Here is a 23,372-nt window from a genome sequence, read left to right on the forward strand (position 1 = left end):
AAGATATTCTCTTTTTTTTTCTACAATATTTTATTTTTATTTTTATTAAATATATTATAACATTTATTTCCTTGTAAGGAATTGTTATATTGATCTCACTCTACCAGAAAGTAGAAAAGAAGAGATTATTTCCATATATGCAAATAAAAGGGAATTTTTTTGTTTTTTACAGGAAATACAACTATGCATGTAGGTATACACTCATTTATGTAAAAACAACACAATTTTTTTCTCTTTAGAAAATTTTCATTTTTTAAAAGTGTTGCCGTCCATTGATATCCGAAACAGTGTTATAAAGGTTTAATGTAAATATTTTAATAAAATTTCTGTGGGCTTTTAAATTTTATAAAAAAAAATTAAATTTAAAAATTTTTAATTAGGGAAATATCAGAATAAAAAAGCAAAATATTACAATATTTTTAAGTTTTGTTTTATGTAATTGGGTTAAAGACTATACGCTTAATAAGAATTATGATTGATAGGATGAAGATAACAATTTTACCACATGTTTTTGTTTATAAAAGAACGGATTTTAATCAAAACCATAATGCGATATAAATATAAAATGCAACTTAGAAATTTATGCTGCATTATTATTATTAGAATGCGTAGAAATTAACATTTCAGAAATATTTTCTGCCAATACCATAATTATGAATATTTATTATTATTTATTATTAATATCTATTTTTTACGGTAATTATGAATTAGTAAAATATATTTTTTTAAATAAAATAATTCCGATAATCTGATTTAAAGGTGAATAAAAAAACAACATTAACCAATAAACTGGTGAATTATACACATTGTTTACTAAAACTTTAAAAACGGAACTGGAAATATTAGATATCAATACAGAATTCTATGCAGAATTGACTTCCAAAAAGTGACAGAGAAGCAAGAAGCAGTGAGTTTTTCAAAATTAAATTACTAAATTTCAAAACCAAATTGGCTATTTTCAAAATTAAATTTAATGATAAAACTATTTTACTACCATAAGTTAACGTATGTGTACTTGGCTCGCGTAACTATATGATTTACTAATACATAATTTTATGGGAGTAGAATTACTCCCACAGAAAAAAAACGACAACAATAATAAAGTACTATTTTTTGTTCTGTATGAGATGAGAAGAAAGTGGAATATTCAATGAGTACCACGATCATAAATTTATGTTTTTTTTTTCCTTTTTGCTCTCACAACTCTGTTCTTCTTTTATATAGGCCTCAATTTAAATAGGATAAAAAACCCATAGTAGTTATTATAAATAAAAAAAGGCACTTAAAAGTACATTCGATTACAGATTGAACGCATAAAAGGCCATACAAAGCCTCTAGATATTGTGGTAACGTTGCAAATTGTATGTTTATGGAAATTTATTTTGACTTATTTTTTTTTTCTTCCTGAATATTTTTATCCTTAAGGATAAATAAAATATAAATTGGATGATAATAATAAAGTATAGAATGGCAAAAAATATTCAAAACCAAACAGGAAAGATAAAAATTTTTTTTTGTATTTTAAATTTTTGTTTTGTCTTTTTAATTCTTGACATTTTGACAAGACTTTGACTGATTCCTTTTTAGGTGCACCTTTGACTTTGATTGCAATTCATAGATATTATGTAAGTGTTTTTGTGTATGTTCAACGTTTGATACATCTAACAAGGGTTTCTTCTTCTGTTTCATGTATAAGTAAACAGAAGTCGCTTTGGTATAAAAATTTTTTTAAAATTGTTAAGATTTTTATAATATGTAAATCAAAAATTTGATTAGAAAAAAAAAATCATTCAATGTTTCAGTGATTTTTTGTTTTTGTATACTCTAGTTTCTCATTATTGCAGATTACTTTTGGATGGACGCGAATCTAGTGTTGATAAAAATGTACAGTGAATTAAAAATTTTTTAACAAAAGATTTAAAAGTGAGAATTTTGTTAAATGGTTCGTGTCTATACTATTCCATGGATCAATACAAATTCAATTGCTGAATAAATTAAGCCGCCCAATAGTTTTTGCTACTGTTTACATATACGACAAAATCTAAGATTTAATCTACGACTCATGATAATCATATTTGTAAACATGAAATCGGACGTTGTGTTATAGCAATTTCTCTATTCGCACCAGATTTATTGCCAAATTTTTAGAAAATTTAGAATTTCAGTCTGACGTGCAACCAACGATCAGATTTCGTTGTAGATTTAACCTTAACTTTTGTCGTATATATGAAAAGTATTTTGCATTTTTAACAGCTGTCCTCTATTTTTGTTCTAATTCATAACATAGTACATTGCTCTTAAATCAATTCTTATAACAATTTGCTGATAATGAAGATTTCGGGAAATGTCTGCCTTAATGAAGATTTGACGACAATTTCATTTACATTTGGAATATGATTTTGATTGCTGAATATAGGTCTAATATGCGATACGTTTCATACTTGATTTTGTGTCAAGAATACACCAAAATTTCCGATACGAAAAGCTATTTAACTGCTATTTGATTTCATCCTTTAATCGCATTTCCTCTACTTCATATTGTAAGTATATAAAAACAGAAAAGAAAATCCTAAACTTTTCAATAATAATATTCTAATTAAAAAAAAATAATAAAAATTATTTTCTCTTAAAGGATTAAAAAAAAAATTACGCTCATTTGCTTTGTTTTTTTCTATAATGCCATAACACGATAAACCTTTCTTAATTGAACTGAACTTATTATACGTAGTATACATATAAGATTACTAAGACAACCCAGCCATTTTAAATTAATTGTTTTATGTGGTAATCAAGGTAGCTATACTTAAGATAAAATAAATTATTTGCAATCCTGAAAAATTCATCCTTATTTTTTTGCTTTTAATAATTTTCCTTTTTTCTTTCTTAGTGAAAAAATGAATTTGATTTTACTATGAAGAACGCTAATTATAAATAAAAATTTTTAAAAAGTTTTGCTAATTCTTGAGGTTTTCTACAAGTATAACTATAAATTTTTGAAAAATAATTATAAAAGATGAATTATTCTTCTCTATGGTATTTTTCTTTTGACTTGAAGAAGAGTAGAAATAAAAAATTGATTCAAGACGAGCACATACCAAATTTTATTTTTTCCAGACAACTTAATTTAATTACCTAGGAAATAAAAATTATATATATAGGAAAAAAAAACACTAGTATAGAAAAGGATTAAAAAAAAATTTTCATATTGTTTGAGTTTTCTACAATTTTGTAATGGTTAATTTTTTGCTTGTTTAATAATTTCCTACATTATTTACAGAGTGATTCAGTAATCGGTGATTTAATTTATATGCCATCGCTTTCGACACCGAAAATGAGGAAAATTTTTTGCTTAGAACTCAACGGTTCAAATATCAAACGTCAATGATTTGCGAGATTGGGAGATTTTAACGAATTTTTAATGAAAATTCTACCCGCACAAGTTTTTTGCTCATAACCTCCGTTTCAATAAAGGTAGAAGCTTAATACAAATAGTTTCTAAAAGGGCTAATAAGAGACTTGAAATCAACATATTATTTCATTTTGTTCCTTAAGTATTTTCAAAAATGCAAGTATTCACAACTTAGAACAATTCCAATTTTTCTCATTTTTAATTTTTTTAATTTTCTTTATACAAACAATTTTGTATTGAAATTTTCGGAGGGTTTAAAAAATTTTTATACAAAACTTTTGAAGACCTAAATACTTATGTTAAAGCACGTATTACTGAATCACCCTGTATATACTTTATAAAATATAGGTAAAAATGAACTATATACTTATAAAATTATTACAAATTTAAATAATAATTGAAATCTTCATTAAAATAAAAAATTTTATATCTGATTTCTTGGAATACTTGAGACTCTCTCTATATACTAAATATTTAGATTTACCATAGAAATTTATCTCTATCCCCCATTTACTGATTACGATGATTATTTCAAAAAGAAAAAAAAATGAATTTCTTCAAAAATACTTTGTTGAATTTATGATCAATTAGATTAAAATCTTGTACAGAAAAAAAGCAAACTATGCAAAACATCATCTTTAATAAAATCCTTGCAATATTTAAAGTATTAAAATAAGAAGCATATAAGGAAATTATTTTTATTTCTCATCTAAAACTTATTAAGTAAATTGCAATTCAATAGTTTTTAATCAGGTAATCATTATAGTTATAACAGTAGGATTACTTGTTATCCATCATTAGTTTGAAGGAGGAATTATTGCTCATTTTTGAGCAATATTTGATTGCTCGGTTTTCTTCAATACCAATTTCTAGTTTTTATCATAGTAATTTAAATATTTTATTTTTTTTTTTATAAAAGTACTCGATTATAGGTTCTCTATCAATAATATTAGCAAATAATATCTTAAAATGATCTAAATTGCCAGAAATTGTAGATATAAGGATGTTGTTATTAAGTTAGCAAAAAAAACAAAAATTTAATTTAATGTTTTCCCCGGATAATTATTATAGTTTTCTCTTAGCTATTTTATAAGAAATTCTGAAATAATTGAAATTTTGTCAGTAAATGTATGTGCCTAAATATATTGTACACCGAATCTTAAAGATTTACTATTGTATTGGCCGTTGAATTTATCATGTAAATTGCATTGCATACATGTTATGCAAAATAAATATTCTCTCTGTCTCCATATAGTAGGTTCTCTTATAAGATTTTCCAAAAACTGTGTTAGTCGTTTATGTTCGTATTAATTCTGATATAACAATTTAATTTCTGACATTTCACATGACAGTAATTTTTAATGTGAATTTTTGATCTGTTATAAATTGTTCCCTGTTGAACAAGCTTCACAAATTTTATTTTAAAATTCGTTGGGTGGTGTTATAATTTAAAAATTTCATAAAAACTTACTTTTTATAGCATACTTAACGAATATTAAATGCTTAATAATAAAACCTTTTAAAATGTCGTAACAGTTTCATTCTGCCAGACAAGTAAGTATTAGGGTCTATCTCTCATATTCTTTCCTGTTATAGTAAAATTGATTATCTCTTTATTAACTGATTAGAACATAATAACTATCATGCATGTCAAACCTCTCATATGCACACATGTTTATCTTATCAATAGTGAAAGACGACACAGAAGTATTGCATATATGTGGCAGCAGCTGATGTAGTTTGAGAAGAAAATTTTTGTTTGTTGCATTCATAATTTTTTCTCATCTTTAAAAAAAAAAAAAAGGAAAAGACAAAAAATTTGTATTTTTTTCTTGCTTCTTAAAAATGCATCATCATTCATCTTAATTGAAAAGGAGGTGGTTTTTTGGAGGATGGTTTAGTAAACAAGAAAAAATTTAAGAAAGAAAAACACAAGATGAAAAAAGAGGAAGAAGAATAAAAAAAAACACTTTGTTTATTGTAAATTTTCGTCTTACCGTTTGATTTAAAAAATTTTTTTTTTTCGTTTTTCTTATTCATGATGCAATTATTTTAATGTTTATGTTTCCTTTAGATTTTAAAGATGAAAAAAAAAAGAGAGCATTTAAAAGAATAGAAACTAAAGGTATTGTAAGTAAATTTGTGTGTATCAAAAAGAGCAATATCAGCAGCATTAACGATACTTAAAAAGCACAACAACGATAAGAGAAACATGAGCATAAAAAATTATAATACTATTATTATGAGAATTTACAAAAAAAGAGAAAAAAAAAAACTCAGGAGAAAAACAAACAATGTAGGAGTTTCTCTATGATATAGCTAATTATAATTGTGACGATAGTAGCAATGCTTTTAAAAAATTACTTTAAGAATTTTATGTTCTATCAAAAAAATTTCTAACAGGAAAAATTCTTTCTCTCTCTCTCTTTATTGAATGGAATTGTAAACTCTCTGCTCATTTTAATTTACTCGCAATAGTACAATGGTTATTTGTAACTTGCGAGCTATGTTATTAAGTCGTACACCACAATTTATCTGTAGGTCAGCTCTCTTCAGTAATATACTCGATTATTCTCTAATATATATTTGGAAATCTTATTATATTCTATGACTTATGAATGCCTTTCTCTAGAAAACTTTACAGTAAATGCAATTTAAATGTAAATTATTTAACAGAACATTTTAAGAGAAAATTATATTTTGATATTTTTGTGATTATTATGGAGCACTGAGCAATTAAATACGTTTCAACGGTTCCGACTCTGTAGAGCCGTATTTGAAATTTCAAAAAAAAAACCGTATATAAGAACAAAACTGTTATATGAAAATTATTTTGATCAGCACTGTACAAGTTATATATTCGCTTACGCCCGGAACACCAAAAAATAAAATTTAACTATAACTAAAATTAAATCGAACGTTGCGATCAAATTTCCATACTTTATTACTTAAACCTATTCTAAATCATTTAATCGCAACGTGATTTGACAAAAACAAAATATTTATTTTAAATTAAAATTAAAATTCAACGTTGCAATTAAACTCCTATATGAAATCATTTAATTGCAACGTGATTGAACTTTTACAGACAAAACTAAAGCAAAGTTCCAAATATTCAAATTACAATATTAAAACTTTCCCATGAGAATTATTCTAAACAATTTTTTGCTTACTAAACAGTTATTTCTTATAAATAGAGTAAATTCAATAGCAACTTGGCTTGGTTGGTAATTCAGTAGCTCGTTAGTTATTAAATCGTTTTGCCGTTTAGAAAATAAAGATTTAAAAATAAAGTTAATAAGTTTGGAATTAGAAATTAAAGTGTAATTAATTAATAAATGAAATAAAAAGAACTTTTATAAATCTTAAAATATTTTTTGTGTAAAATAAAAACTTATAGTTTAATTTAATAAGTTTGGAATTGGAAATTAAAGTGTAATTAATTAATAAATGAAATAAAAAGAACTTTTATAAATCTTAAAATATTTTTTTTGTGTAAAGTAAAAACTTATAATTTAATTGGCGCAGTCGGTAGGATACCGACTCCGTCTATAAAAACAAAAAAAAAATCTAAACAAAAAAAAAAAAGAAAACACTAATATTTTTCTTAAGTCAATTTAAATGAACAAAAAACTAGAAAATAAAATAGTGTAATGCTCAAACCATTAAGCAAAATTAAATAATAATAATAAAAAAAAAAATTTTGTGGTGAACTGAGTGATAAAAGTTTAGTTGTGTAAAGGCGGAGAACTTTTTTCAAAAAGTTAATTCGGTAAATAAACGAACAAAAATTATAAGTAAAACACAAATAAAATATCTATTAAAAGATCTTTAATCAAATCAAATTTTACAACTAATTAAATTGATAAAACAAAAATTATAAAAAGAGAAAAAAAAAAAAAACCAAAATATTTTTTTTTTTTTTTTTTAACATTTATGAAGAAAAGTGAAAAAGAAAAATACTTTGATAATCTAAAAAATATACAAAAAAATTTTAACATGTCACTTGCTGCAATTACATTAAAAGACTTGATAGGCGAAGCTCGTTCAGTACCAATTTTTACTGGACAAGACGCCTACAGTCTAAAATCCTTCATCGAAGAAGTCGAAAGTTTAATTGCCTTAGCAGCGGATGCCGATGCAAAAAACTATCTATACAGAATTTTGTACAGCAAGATCCAGGGTCCTGCAGCGGCAGCAATCCGGAGAATTCAGGAAAAAACTTGGGACGAAGTAAAACAACAACTGAAAGCTACCTTCGGAGTACAGAAATCTTATTTGAAATTAAAAGAAGAAGCAGACTGTATAATTTTTAGAAATGTAAGTGATCTTTATGTTAAATTAAATTCCATATTAAATTTGTTAAATTTAAAATATGATTTGGATGACAATAAATCTTCAGAATTTAATCCAATTAATAATGAAAATTCAATATTAGAAAAATTTTTGAATAAATTAAATAGAGTAGACTCAATGTACCTTAGAACTAAAAATGTAACAACATTAGAAGACGCTTATAGAAGCTTATTAGAAACCAATATATCCGACAGCAAGGTTCCAAACACCAACTCTCAGTATAGGAACAATAATCATACAAATTACAGAAATAACCATAACATAAATTCTAGACATAGTAGTAATAATACAAATTCCAGAAATAACTATAGAAACGCAAATAGAACTTTCAACAATAACAATTACAATAACAACATAAGAAACACTTACACAAATAGACCAATGGACAGAAACTACACTACTAACGAAAAGTTTAGGAATTTTAGGCCCAACCAACAATTTGGTGGTACAGGTAATAATCTACCAGGACCATCTTATAACGAAAATCGGTCAGGTCCAGTTCCAATGGATGTAGATTCGGGTTCCACAGAAAATTTTCACTGTGGTCCCCCTATCCGACATTACCCTTAGTAGACTTAACAATAGAAGGCAAAAAGCTGACCTGTCTGATCGACACAGGATCAGTTACTTCAATTATAAACGGCAATATTTTTGATCGATCTAAACAAAACAAATTAGAAAATCCAATTCAATTAAAAACACTCGCAGGAAACCAAGCCATTAAATACGAAATAACTACAAAAGTACCTGACGAGTTCAATGAAAATTCAACTATGTCCTGGAAAGTAATGGATCTTAGCAATAAAAACTTTGACGCTCTCTTAGGCCAAAATATTTTAAAACCAATAGGAGCAAATATTAATCTTTCAAAGGAGCGGTTAGAAATTAACAACCGTAATATTAAATTTAATTCAGCTTGTCCTTTTGAAAACACTTGTCAAATAGAACCTTTACAAATCAACCATAATGAATTATTTGAAAAATTATTAAATAAAAATATGAATAGAGAAGAAACTAAATCATTAAAATATATTTTAAACTCTAATAAGGATCTTTTCTATAAAGAAGGAGATCGATTAACATGTGTCAAAAGTGTAAAACATCAAATAATTACAACTACTTCCCGACCGATTTATAGTAAAATATATCGGTTTCCAAAAATACATGAGGGGGAAGTAAATAAGCAAGTTCAGGAAATGTTAGAGCAAAATATTATTCAACCATCCAGTAGCCCTTATAATAGCCCTATATGGGTAGTACCCAAAAAATTGGACTACTCAGGGAAACAAAAATGGCGCATTGTCATCGACTACCGTAAATTAAATGAAATTACGGTTGATGACTAATTCCCGATACCGAATATAGATTCTATATTTGATAAATTGGGTCGCGCTCAATATTTCACCACTCTGGACCTCGCAAAGGGGTTTCACCAGATATTAGTGGATGAAAAAGATCGTCTAAAGACCGCGTTTTCTACACCGCAGGGTCACTTTGAGTTTGTACGGATGCCATTCGGACTAAAGAATGCTCCGGCAACTTTTCAAAGGATGATCAATTACGTTTTAAAGGACTTTATCGGGCGAATTTGCGTTGTCTATCTAGACGACATCCTTATTTTCTCTACATCACTACAAGAACACCTCTCAGCTATTAATAAAATATTTTCAAAATTAAGAGAGTTCAATCTAAAAATCCAAGTGGATAAGTGCAAATTTTTCTCTAAAGAGACAGAGTATTTAGGACACATATTAACACCAGAGGGAATAAAGCCAAACGAAGATAAAATTAATGTAATTAAACAAATCAAACTGCCTAAGACTCCCAAGCAGATAAAAAGTTTCCTAGGCATTACGGGGTACTATCGCAAGTTCATCAAGGACTATGCGAAAGTAGCTCAGCCTATGACTAAATATTTGAAAAAGGGAAATAAAATCAATGAAAATGATATACAATATAAAGACTCCTTTCAAAAATTAAAAGAATTGATTACAACTTATCCTATACTTCGTTACCCTGATTTTAAAAAGAAATTTGTATTAACGACGGACGCGTCCAACTTTGCGGTTGGAGCAGTCCTATCACAAGAAAACCACCCGGTCTGCTTCGCTAGCAGAACCCTTAATAATCATGAATGCAATTACTCTACTATAGAGAAGGAACTTCTTGCCATAGTATGGGCCACTAAATATTTTCGGCCATACTTATATGGTACAAAATTTTTAATAAGAACAGACCACCAACCCTTAAAGTGGTTGCATTCACTAAAAGAACCAAGCGCCAAACTACAAAGATGGCGAATCAGATTAAACGAATACGACTTCGAAATAGACTATGTAAAAGGAAAAGAAAATCGTGTTGCTGATTTTTTAAGTAGAATGGATTCTACAAATAATGAAATTAATCATATAGATGACCCTAACGAAACACCTTCTAATAATTCAGTTATAACAACAAACCATAGTCGCCATGAAAATCAATTCCCAACATCCGATATAATAATTAATAAATATTTGACGCAGCTTTATTTGACAAAAGAAAAAGAAAGGGAAATAATTATAAAATATAAAAAATTTAGACAAATCTTTATTAGTGAAAATGAAATCAATAATAGCCATTATTTAAATGACATACTTAGACGATTCATTAGAAATGGAATAACTGCTATCTATTCCGAATTAAATGATGAAAAATTTGATATAGTAAAACAGAAACTCACGGAACTCTTTTCTAATAATAATAAAATGAAATTCATAAAATGTACTAAAAAAGCAATAGACATAGAAAATGAAGAAGAGGCCTTAAAATTAATAGAAAAAATTCATAAAGAATCAAACCATCGAGGTATCGTTGAAAATTATACAGAAGTGAAAGATGAGTTTTTCTTCCCTAAACTTAAGGAACTATTTCATAAGTATATAAACAATTGCGACATATGTAATCAATCAAAATATGATCGCAAACCAAATAAATATAGATTCGAAATTTCCGAAACCCCGAGCTCTCCTAATGAAATAATACACGTCGATTTATTTTTCTGTTATAAGGAAATATTTCTTACAATAATTGACAAATTCTCAAAGCATTTAATGGTCCAACGTCTTAATGACCGAAATGCAACTACTATTATACAAGCACTTCGCAACAGGTTTGCACTATTCGGTAGGCCAGATAAAATCGTTGTCGACAATGAGTTCGATAGTCTTAATATCAAAAACTTCTTTAGAACAGAAAATATAAACGCTCACTTTACGTCACCCAGAAGCCATACCGGAAATTCTACAATCGAACGAGCTCACGGAACTTTAAGCGAACACCTTCGTATCTTAGATACACAAAAATCACATTTAACACCGTATGAAAAAATATTATTCGCAGTCGAAAAATATAATAATTCCATTCACTCTGTAACTAAAGTTAAGCCTATAAACTTTGTAAATAACGAAATAACCGATATTGAAAAAATTAGAAAATTAATTGATGAAAATAAACTTAAAACGATTGAAAAACTAAACAAAGATAGGATAGACCCTGACTATAAAGAAGGAGATAAAGTTCTTGTAAAAAATCCCGAAGCTCTAAGATATAAACATAAAAAGAAATATACGTATATTAAATCTAAATTAATTAACGGTAAATTAAAAGATAACCGGAATAGAAATATTCACCCAAGTAGATTAAAAAGAAATTTTAAATTTTCCTCAGGTAACCCAGAAACAAACTCCACTCAACCACTACCACAACAAACTTAAATTAGCACTACTAATTCTACTCCTCACTTCAAATACTTGTTCTGCAAATATTGACGTTCAGGTATTGGAAAATCAAGGTGGATTCCAACTAATCAAACGGGAAGAAATTCCTATAATTCAAAACTATTCTAAAATTCTTCACTTTATAAATATTAGCGAACTAGAAAATACTTTAGCACAAATTGAAAATAATATTTACAACACTTTTAACCAAGACAATACCACATTAAAACAATTACAAATTCAAATCGAAAAAACTCGACATAACATTAAAACATTACTACCACACAGACAAAAACGAGGACTCATTAATTTAGGTGGCAAAATTTTAAAATGGTTATTTGGAAACTTAGACGATGATGACAAAACTGAAATTGTAGAAAACATAAAACTTATTGAACAGGGAAATTACAACTCCATTCAGACCATAAATAAACAGATTAAAATAAACGACCAATTTCAGAAAAACCTAAATATTCTACAGAAACGAATTAACGAAAACCAAGAAATTTTAAATATTACACTGAGAGAACAAAACAACACCTTTAGCAAAAGCATAAAAAGTTTACAGTTTCTTTCTAGTTACACAAATATTAACTTACTAAATTCAGAAATAGACAAAGTCCAACAAAACATTCTTTTCGCTAAACATGGTATCATGACTCACTCCATTTTATCCAATGAAGAAATTGATGAATTTGAAATCGATGTTTTTAAATATAAAGAAATAAAAAGTTCACTTATTAGTCTAGATAATAATATTATTTTTGCCATTTTGATTCCTAACGTTGCAAGGGAACTTGCAGTTGGATATAAAATTATTCCAGTACCTAACAAAAATTTCGAGGAAATAAACATTGAATCTACTAATATATTGAAATTTAAAAATGAAATTTACTTTAATAATAAACAGAATTGTGAAAATAAACTAAAAGTAATAAATGGTTGTATAAAAAATTTAATGAATAATAATTTTAAGAATTGTACAAAAAGAAAAAATATTAATTTTGAGATTGTGGAAGTTTCATCTAATATTATCTTAGTAAAAAATGCAAATAATGTAATGTTAGAAAATACTTGTAATAACATACAATACAAACTAATTAAAACTAACTTAATTACATATTATAATTGCACTATAAAAATAGATGACGTAATATTCAAAAACATAGAGAGAAAAATTAACAACCACATAATAATACCAAACTATTTAGAACCTTATAATGTTAGTTATATACCAAATTTAGAAAATATTAATTTGAAGCAAATTGAAAATTACAATGAAATAGAATTTGTAAAATTTGAAATTAAAAACCATTATATTTTAATACTGTCAAATATCTCTATTATATTGCTTTTAATAATTTTTATTACAAAATACTATATGAAAAAATTTTATAAATGTAAAAAACGGCCAAACGATACAAATGAAAATAATAGTAAAGGAAATATAATCTCTGGAGCTCAGGAGAGCTTCCAGCTTAACGAGGGGGGAGTTATATATTCGCTTACGCCCGGAACACCAAAAAATAAAATTTAACTATAACTAAAATTAAATCGAACGTTGCGATCAAATTTCCATACTTTATTACTTAAACCTATTCTAAATCATTTAATCGCAACGTGATTTGACAAAAACAAAATATTTATTTTAAATTAAAATTAAAATTCAACGTTGCAATTAAACTCCTATATGAAATCATTTAATTGCAACGTGATTGAACTTTTACAGACAAAACTAAAGCAAAGTTCCAAATATTCAAATTACAATATTAAAACTTTCCCATGAGAATTATTCTAAACAATTTTTTGCTTACTAAACAGTTATTTCTTATAAATAGAGTAAATTCAATAGCAACTTGGCTTGGTTGGTAATTCAGTAGCTCGTTAGTTATTAAATCGTTTTGCCGTTTAGAAAATAAAGATTTAAAAATAAAGTTAATAAGTTTGGAATTAGAAATTAAAGTGTAATTAATTAATAAATGAAATAAAAAGAACTTTTATAAATCTTAAAATATTTTTTGTGTAAAATAAAAACTTATAGTTTAATTTAATAAGTTTGGAATTGGAAATTAAAGTGTAATTAATTAATAAATGAAATAAAAAGAACTTTTATAAATCTTAAAATATTTTTTTTGTGTAAAGTAAAAACTTATAATTTAATTTACACTGTTATATACGAGTATATATGTTTGCAAAATGAGAAGAACCTTCTTCATTTCAATTTCTTCTTATTTTTGTTTTATTTTTTTAAGAATCTTAAGACTTAAAGAAAAACCTAAATTACATTTGATGCGGGTTGCATCTCATAATTTGAATTTTTGATGGATTTCTTATTATTTTTGTTTTTTTAATTTTTCCTCTTCATATTACTTTTTCTTTTCGCTTCATCAGAGATTGCGTTGTTTTCGTTTACGCGTTTAATATTTTCTTTGTTTTTATTTTTATGTGTGCAGTTGCAAATTCTTTTGATTTTATACAATAATTTTTTAGTAACATTAAAAGTGCATATAAAAAAAAAAGACAATAAAAAAGAGAAATCACTTGCAATTTAAAGTTAGTAAAAAAAAAATTTAACAAGCATCAGGTTATTTGCATTCAATGGTGGTTAATAATTTTCTGTTTCTTTTCGTTTTTTTTTTTTGTATAAAAAAAAATAATGGTAGGCAAAAAGTAAAATATGAGAACTTTCTTTTCTTTTTCAATGTTCCGTGAAAATTTCAATTTGAATTTTGATGGTATTTTTCGTTTTGGCTTTTTTTTTTTTTTGGTGTTTTGGTTATGGAATTTGATATTATCAAAATATTATAATCGGTGGTTTTTTTGCTTAAGTAAATTATTATCAAGACAGCGGAGAAGATGGAGGGTAGAGGAATCATATTAGTAAAAATAAGAAGAAAATTATTTAAAAACAAACCAAAGTATTTTTACAGAGTGAGATGAAAACGAGAGAAAGATGTGATTATTTAATTTATCAAAGAAGAATTCCAAAAAAATTGCATAAAATTAGGCGTAACACACATTTTTTCCTTTGCAACACATCAGATTATGCGCCACATAGTAATATCAAGTATATTAGACAAAATATTTGTTTTGTGTTAAAACCCCACTGTTGATACATGAATTTTAAGTAAATATTAGAAAAAGTCGGGTTAGTAATCTAATACTCTCTTCATTTCAATTCTTACAAGCCTAGAGTTCTCTGAATCGATTAAAATTTCTCTCCGAATTAAATGGCAGAGAAATTTTAATGTAGAGAAATTTAATTAATACTGATTATTGACTATTATTAATTGCATAGATATAGGGAATTCTAATATAGAGAATAATCTGATTTTGTGATAAATTAATTTAAAAAACTCTTACGTTATTGCCATATAATTATACAAAACTTTAAAAAATTCGATGAAAATTACTGCTAAAACATACAATTTCATGAAAATTTTCAATAATCAGATTAAAATTTAATCTATTGTAAAATTTTTTAAAAAAATTTTCAGTAACCATTTCATTAAAAATGCTCAAGAATAAATTTATTGTTCATACAATATTAAAAAAAATAAAATATAAATGCAAATGCTACAATGAAAATGAATTCCAATAGACTCTTGAATTCACCACAAAAAAAAATTTGTAAGCATACACAAAATATTATCACAACATTACCTCAATATTTATACTATGGTGGTCTTAATATTGATATTTAAATTTTATAAATCTTGAGGACTATATCGTGAAGTCAGAAACAAGAACTATTGAAAACGAAAAAAAAAGTAAGTACTCGTAAAATGCATAAATAGCATAAAAAATTGATTAAAATCATGAAAAAATAAATACACTTATAGCTCCCGTTCACAAATTCTTATAATATCGAGAAATTTTTATAATATTGCCTATAAGTAAAAAACCATTAAATTCTGATAATGTATTTAAAAATTTCATGTAAAAGGCTAAGAAATTTCAATGGAATTTAAACAGTTTTAATAACAAAGTAGAATTTTTAAGAAAAAAATCAATATATTTTGGGGTGTTTTTACTCTTTTATTATTAAAAACAAACAAAAGAAGTTTTAAAATCTAAATTATACAATAGAATTCCATTTAAGACCCCAATATTTTCCCCATATATTTTGTAATTATATAGATTTTTAATATAAGTACCTTTAGGATATTTTTTCCCGTTCATCACTGTGTGAGACTCAACCATGTACCAATACTAAACATTAATTTTTTTTACTAGTTCTACATTACATAAAAATTCGATGCTCTTATATATAAATACGATCTTGATAATTTGTTGATGATCCTGTTTTTGGGGAAGGAATTGCATTTTTTGATTGAATCATGTATAATTTTTTTTTTCTCTTGTTTCTTTTTCAAAATTTAATGATGATTTTGAGAAAATCAACGTTGTTGTAATGAAATTTCGTGAACTAATTTTTTTCTTTTTCTTCTTATTATTTTATGATTTATGTTTTTTTAAATTTTTATTTACTTTTTTAATAAACTGAAATACCAACAACAAAAAGTCACGGTATATAATCAGAATAATGTACACGTACAATGAAAAAAAAAATATTTAAAAATAAGTAAGAAAACAAATAATAATCAAAGTTAACACAATTAAAAATATTAAAATAAAAAAAAAAAAATCTGATGTGATCAGCACATAACCGACCGCATTGTGTATTGTCTAGTTAAATGAAAGTGTTACAGAATATTATAAAAATGTCTGTTAAATACTTATTTCCAACTTTTAGGACATTAGTAAGCTTATAGTTAACATACTTAGAAAAATGTAAATTTGGCTCTTAGTAGAGTTTCGCTTTGTGCTATCCGAATTCCCTGAAATGCTCGCCAGTTAGTTTCGGTAACAACCAGAACTCAAATATCAAATTTCAAGAAATTTCATCAATTTGTTCTGTGGATATGGTGAAAAATGTAAAATCGGCCCGCAAATCCGTTTTCGAGCCCTGATCTTTCCAAAAAATTTATATGTTCATTGTTTTAATACGAGGAGTTCATATATTAAATTTCAATGAAATCGGTTGATTATTTCTCTTTATATACACAAAAATTTATATTTGGCCCGTAGTAAACGTCTAGTTGCCGATGCCTGATTTCTTCCAAAACATACGAATTTTTGCGGACGGTCGAGCTGAGCTTATATATAAAATTTCAAGTAAATCGGTTGAATATTTTCTTCAAAATGTTCAAAAATGTAAAACAGGCCCGCTAAAAAGACCGACAGACCGACAGGTTGCTAAAAATAGTTTATTTACACTTCCCTACTATGGAGAAGTACGTTCCCACCGAAAACTCGATATGCAAAATTTGTTGCCATCACATAACCTACCTATTGTTTACACAATACGGTCGGTAAAAAAGTAAGAAAAATCACAGTTAATTGGATGTAAAATTATTATTACTGGAATTTTTCTTGTTTATTTTTACTTAGATACCAGCTCATCATAACTACTTACTATATGCAGTATACGGGTATAATATGGTAGAGAGATAATTTAGCTTGTAAAAAATTTAATGGATGCATGATGATAATTTGTTAAAAGATTTATGATGTGTAATTTAAAAATGAAATTTTTTTGTAATAATTATTGTTATACATTTATATATATGTATATATAGTAAGCAGATATACTTGCAGATTATTATTAAAAAAATTTTTCTCCATTATACACGGACAAGTTGAGTACACAGAATAGAGACAGAAGATTATGGGTATAAATATTGCCAATATTTTCCAAGAAATGCAAGAATGTATTGAACATTATTCTTTATGAGAATTAAAATTTTTCATTTTGAGAATCAAAATATTTTGAGAATGAGCGCAATTCATAGAATATTTTGTGATTTCCATCCTCGCCCACATTAACATTTCATTTGGGCCCTTGCAAAATTGTAATATGCGGCCAATTTAAGCTGTGAGACTTTCGTCGGTCTCACAAAAGCTCTCTCAAAACTTCTCAGTCGCAGAGGAGCCATCGCCTCTTAAGGGACACATACATTTTCTTTGGAGTGAAAAAGGCTCGGACAATTGTTTAAATGGTTTTTGAATACATACAGCTTTATAAGTACAGTGTGAATAAACAAGGCCCAGTTCCGGCTTGTTGAGCGCCGTACGCGGTCTCCAAAAAATATTCCTTCCCGCTTTTAAATCAATGAACAGTATACTATAAAAACTGCACGTTGCGCATAATAAATACGCATTAGTTCTCCTACACTCATTGCATATGCTTACTTTTGCATATATGGAAGATCCGGTGCTGGACACAACCAAATACTTAAATTTGAAAAATTTAATAGAACCAATTCAATTTTAGACATTCATTCAACGGATTGACAATTATTTGTTTGTATTTTTTTTTTTATTATAAATTTTTTTTGTGGAATTTATTCCCCATTTTTGCTTTTTGCTCTAAAGTGCTTTTATATTCTAAAACATTATTACACTTGATGTCGTTTATTTTAACAGCAACAATTTAAAATTCGTAGTTTTCTATATTACAATCGATTGTTAAGATAATAACAATGTCTCCAATTATTATTAAAATTATTGCATATGACCAAATTAATATTAAATTTTAATTCCAATTTCTCAACTAAGCAATAAACACTAAGTTGGTTTAGCAAATTATGGAGAAAACCTTTATTGTTCACATTACCCAATTAACTATTGGTCAAATCATCATAGTATATGAAAGCAATTATATGAAAATATTTAATGCTGCTCACATTTTCAAATTAAATTATTAGGGCGTCAATAAAAATCATAACTTTATTGTACAGTAATGAACACACTCTTCGAATATTTATTAAATTACTATATAACAATATCTCACGATCTTGCCAATTACATAATCCAAAGCAGAAATATAACAGAATAATTTTTATATTACAAACTTTTCACATAAATATTAAAACTGATAACAAAAAATTATTCCAATAAACGTGTTTAACTTTAATAAATCAATTCTTCTGTAGAAAAAGAAATAAATTTATTACCTCATTGTCCTTAATGTCTTTAATGTCCTTAAATTTAATATTATAATACATGTGTGTGTTTGTGTATAGGTTCTATTCAAATAAATCAACCTCTTTAATTTTTGAAAGAATATAAAAAATGTCATTTCCAAGAAATAAAGTATTGACACAAGCCATAATATCCTCTTTTTAAGAACTTTGGGCCCAATCACATCTACTATGTTAGAAACTATAAAAATATTTTATGTAAATAAATTTCTATTCAATCAAAAATAATGATATTTGCAAAGTAGTATAACAATATAAAAGAAAACGGAAGTAATTTTTATTCTATATTCTATACATAAAGAAATTTCTTTTTATACGAACTCAATTTTTTTTTGTTCTCATAAGGATATCAAAAAAAATAAAGGATCATTACAAAAGAAAATAAACAGTAAAATATTTTATTCGTTCTCGTTTCTTCTTTTCATTGCTTTTCTTGTTTTTTCTAAGAATAATAAATGTGATTCTTATAACTTTAAATTCGATCATTTTGATATTTATCAAAAAACAAAAAAAAAGTATTTTCAACTACCTACACATAGTAGTAGTAAAATATCCTTAATATCCTGGGCGCGAAATACTCCATTTTTTATTATTCCTTTGAAAAATCACAATAATCACAATAAAGAATTGTTGATATCAATAAGGATTTTCCTACATTTTTTTTTTGTTTGATCATTGTGAATTTGGAATATATGTAGAATAAAGGGATAATAAAAATTTTATTATTTAAAATCTTATAGAATATTTTAGGAAAAAGGATTCAGAATAAAAATTTTACAATTTCGAATACACGTATGAATATTTGAAATTTATTTAAAATTTCTGTATTTTTTTCGATTTTAAAATTTTATTTTCCGAAAAAATCTTGTTAGTCGTTAATTTACTTTAGTCATTTTTTCACTCTGCCCAACAAATCGTCCATATTTCCGTTTACAAATCTTCCATGAACTTTATAATAAAAAGCTTAATTTTTTTATTGACAAATTTTATTTAAGTAAAATTCTTCTCTAATACAAGATTTTCATTATAAATTACATGGAGTACATGCTATGGAGAATATGGAGTACGTCACTGTTGTAGCAAGTGAGCGATATAGTGCTGTCTAATTCGAAGAACAAACATTAAATTTTTATTTTGAATTGAAGAATGTAATATTATTGGAAATTAATCATACAGAACCGTAAGATCATGTTTGCTTTCGTTTACATTAAATTTTTACATGGGAGCAATTGATAAGTGTAAAGTATAATTTTGCCTCAATAAGTAAAAATGCGGGATATTTTTCGATTGTTCCTTTCTAAGTTTTCCAGTACTGATTAAAAATATTTAATAAATTTGGTTAATATTTTTCAGAATCGTCCTTATAATAACAAACCCTTATGGCGGCAAAATTAAAAATTAATATTAACCAATTAATTCAAGATTTCTAACCACATTTCTTTTGCATATTTCTTGGCAAATTTTTTAATTATACACCTTGTAGGAGCCCACATTTATTCATTTTCGATTCGTTAATACTTAGAGTATTTTTGTACAACTAAAAAATTTACACATTTTGTGAAAATAAAAACTAGAATATTCTCAAATAGGAAGCTCATTTTTCCAATTTTCTCAACAACGAATCCCTACATCTAAATAAAAATTTCCTATCAAGGATTCGTTTCTTATTGATCCTATACAAAATCATAAAAACCTACTCGTTTTTGTCTACATCCTTTTAAGTATATAAAATAAAAAGAAAAATAAATATTTAGAACTTAAATTTTCGTTATATTTATAGTCTTCCCTTACTTATTTTCCAATATGGTAGGATTTAAAAAATTTCAAAAACTACATTTTTATTCTTTTTACAACTTTCACATTTAAACTATATTCCAAGAATTTTCTTTTCTTTAAACAATATTATAATATAAGTATGTATTATGCGCTTCCGGCAATTTATTGACAATATAAATGACATAATAATAAAATCAACTTTGGATCTTAAGAATTCTACGAGTGTATGTATATGTAAAATTCACATACCAACTTTGTTAATACGACAAAAGTATTCGAATGGCCTCATTTAAAAAAAAAAAAACAAACGAGATCAAAGCCAAATACTAAAGAAAAAAAAAATAAGAATTCAAAAGAAATCAAAGTACAAATCATCCATAAAATTTCCCGGAAATATATCAAATTGCCACATCAAGGAAGCACTAAAGTAACCGGATATGATTACAGTTTGTCCGATACAAAAACAAAATTTCTCAATACAATTTCAAATAACTCTATTAAAAATTGAAAAATTAAATAGAAACCAAAAAAATGGTTATTGTGGAAATTTTTGGTATAGACAAGACATAAGGATTTTTCTTATAATAAAGAGACAAGGATAATAAATGCCATATAAAGTAATAAGGAAGAAGAGACTGGAAAAGATTTTATAAGAAAGTTTTTGAATTTAAGTTTTTCACTAATAAAAACAGTGAAATTTTAAAATGAAAAAAGTTTTCTTTTCCTTTTGTTTTCTTATGTTCACATATGATTTGCTGCCTGAAAGACGATAAAAAAAAATGATCACATTTGATTTTTCTTTAGAAAAACTTTTATTTGAAAAATTTCAATTCACATACACATGAATAATGTTTTCGAAATTTCCGATAACAATAAACTAAGATAAATTTTTTAGCAGGAATACCGAAGTACTTCAAGGACAAAATTCAGTTAATCATTTTTAATGACGACATGAAAAACACCGACCGAACGAAAAATTGAGTATTAAAATATGAACACGTTATATAAACAGAACAGATTATTGGAAGAACATAAAACAACATGGACATCTTTAACTTATGATCATCACTCTATGAACAATAAATTTGTTTGATTAATAAGCAACTAAAGTAACACAATATTTGGACATCGGAAACCAATAGTAAATACTAGCTTAAGAAATTGTTAAATTCGGTTAAGGATAAATTGAAAACAAACGAAGGGACCTGTTACAACAAAACTTAAGGAAAATTTAAGTGAGATAAAACGTGCAAGGAGAGTAGGAATTAACAGGAATTTCGATTCAATGGCTGCAAAACACATTTATTGAAACGGATCACATAATTACGGAAAATAACTTGAACGTATTAAAAGAGGTGAAAGGAAAATATAGGAAAGAAGAAAAACAAAGACTGTATACTGAACACGGACGAAGGTAACGCGGCTAATGTCTGTTTAAATTAATTATTTGACCAGTTTTAAGGAATAAATCAAGTAAAAAATTAGATTAAGTCAATTTAATTGTTTGTTGTCTTAATTAGAAAAAAATCAGATTTAATAAAGTGCGTTAGTAGCGCACAAAATACATTAACAAAAAAATATGATGTGGTCAGCACATAACCGACCGCAATGTGTATTGTCTAGTTAAGTGAAAGTGTTACAGAATATTATAAAAATGTCTGTTATATACTTCTTTCCAATTTTTAGGACATTAGTAAGCTTATAGTTAACATACCTAGAAAAATGTAAATTTGGGTCTTAGTAGAGTTTCGCTTTGTGCTACCCGAATTCCCTGAAATGCCCACCAGTTATTTTCGTTAACAACCAGAACTCAAATATGAAATTTCAAGAAATTTCATCAATCCGTTCCGTAGATATGGTGAAAAATGTAAAATCGGCCCGCAAATTAGTTTTCGAGCCCTGATCTTTCCAAAAAACTTATATGCTCATTGTTTTAATACAAAGAATTTACGTATTAAATTTCAATGAAATCGGTTGATTATTTTCTACAAAATGGTCAAAAATGTAAAACAGGCCAGCTAAAAAGTGCAGTTCCCCAAGCCTGATATATCCCAAAAGTTGATCAATCCGTGCCATAGTAGAAATAAACTTACATATAAAATATCATCAAAATCGGTTCAGCCGAAATTGAGATGCACGCGTAAACACACAGACAGACCGACAGGTTGCTATTATAAACTATTTTTGTTCCGAATAGGAGTTTTCTTTTCATACACCAGAAAAAAAAGTATTTCGGAAAGATTATCAACATTTTATATTAAAAGATTGTTTGAAAAGACATTTTATTAAATGAATTATGCACATTTAGAGAGAAAGCTGGAAATTTAAGACTCTATAACAGAAATATGCGTATTTTTGAGAAATGGTTCATGGATTTCAAGGAAGAATTTGAATTCAATTAAATTAATTATAAAACTTAAATATTATGAACAGCACTGATTCGCAAGGAGCAAAAAAAATTTTTGAACGTGACTCATTCTCACAGTTTATTAGTAAATTTATCTCAAAATTTTTAATGCAAGCACATAAATACAATTTAGTCAACAACAGTGTTACTAAGAATTTAATTTAATAATTTAAAATCCATTGGATTTAGTTAAATAGGTGCCTTGCCTCAGAGCTGAAGATGACTCAGATATTATACTACCTAAGTTATAATTTTATATTAAATATTTGAAATTATTCGTAGAACAACGAATAATAATTTATTCATTTGAGTAATTTAAAATTATTTTAAACAGTGAATGACAAAAATTACCCACTTAATTTAAAAAATTTTCAATTATTTAATTCTATATAACATAAAGAATGAATAATATTAATCAGACAAGAAAAAAATTTAATAAGTTCCGAAACAATTTAAAAAAAAAAAAACTTTTCAATTAACCCCAAAAAAAAATTTTTTTATTTTAAATTCTCTGGTTTCTTTTTCATCTCATTTTCATTAATTTTTTATTTAAAGTCGTAAAACTTTTGATGGTTGGACTGAATTTAAAAATTTTATGATTTCAGCTCTTTTTTTTTTTTTAA

General features: G+C 26.2%; 1 protein-coding gene across 1 annotated transcript; it reads left to right on the forward strand.

The window, feature by feature from the left end:
• Window positions 1-7,408: 7,408 nt before the first annotated feature.
• On the forward strand, window positions 7,409-21,435 carry LOC129618549 (probable cyclin-dependent serine/threonine-protein kinase DDB_G0292550). The gene is made up of 7 exons (XM_055533356.1): window positions 7,409-7,575; window positions 7,873-8,285; window positions 8,474-8,659; window positions 9,920-10,209; window positions 10,849-11,120; window positions 11,674-12,343; window positions 21,355-21,435. Exons 1-7 carry the CDS (start codon window positions 7,409-7,411, stop codon window positions 21,433-21,435), a joined length of 2,079 nt encoding a protein of 692 aa, XP_055389331.1.
• The last annotated feature ends 1,937 nt before the right edge of the window (window positions 21,436-23,372 follow it).

The sequence above is a fragment of the Condylostylus longicornis genome, unplaced genomic scaffold, assembly GCF_029603195.1.
Source record: "Condylostylus longicornis isolate FDR11 unplaced genomic scaffold, ASM2960319v2 ptg000009l, whole genome shotgun sequence".
Taxonomy (NCBI): Eukaryota; Metazoa; Arthropoda; class Insecta; order Diptera; family Dolichopodidae; genus Condylostylus; species Condylostylus longicornis.

Bases quoted from the DNA above. Each gene is read 5' to 3' on its own strand.
- LOC129618549 (XM_055533356.1), top strand. From the start codon at position 7,409: ATGTCACTTGCTGCAATTACATTAAAAGACTTGATAGGCGAAGCTCGT. The intron at 7,576-7,872 runs GTACAGCAAGAT...TAAATTAAATAG, and splicing joins AACTATCTATACAGAATTTT to AGTAGACTCAATGTACCTTA. The intron at 11,121-11,673 runs GTATGAAAAAAT...TATAAATATTAG, and splicing joins CAAAAATCACATTTAACACC to CGAACTAGAAAATACTTTAG.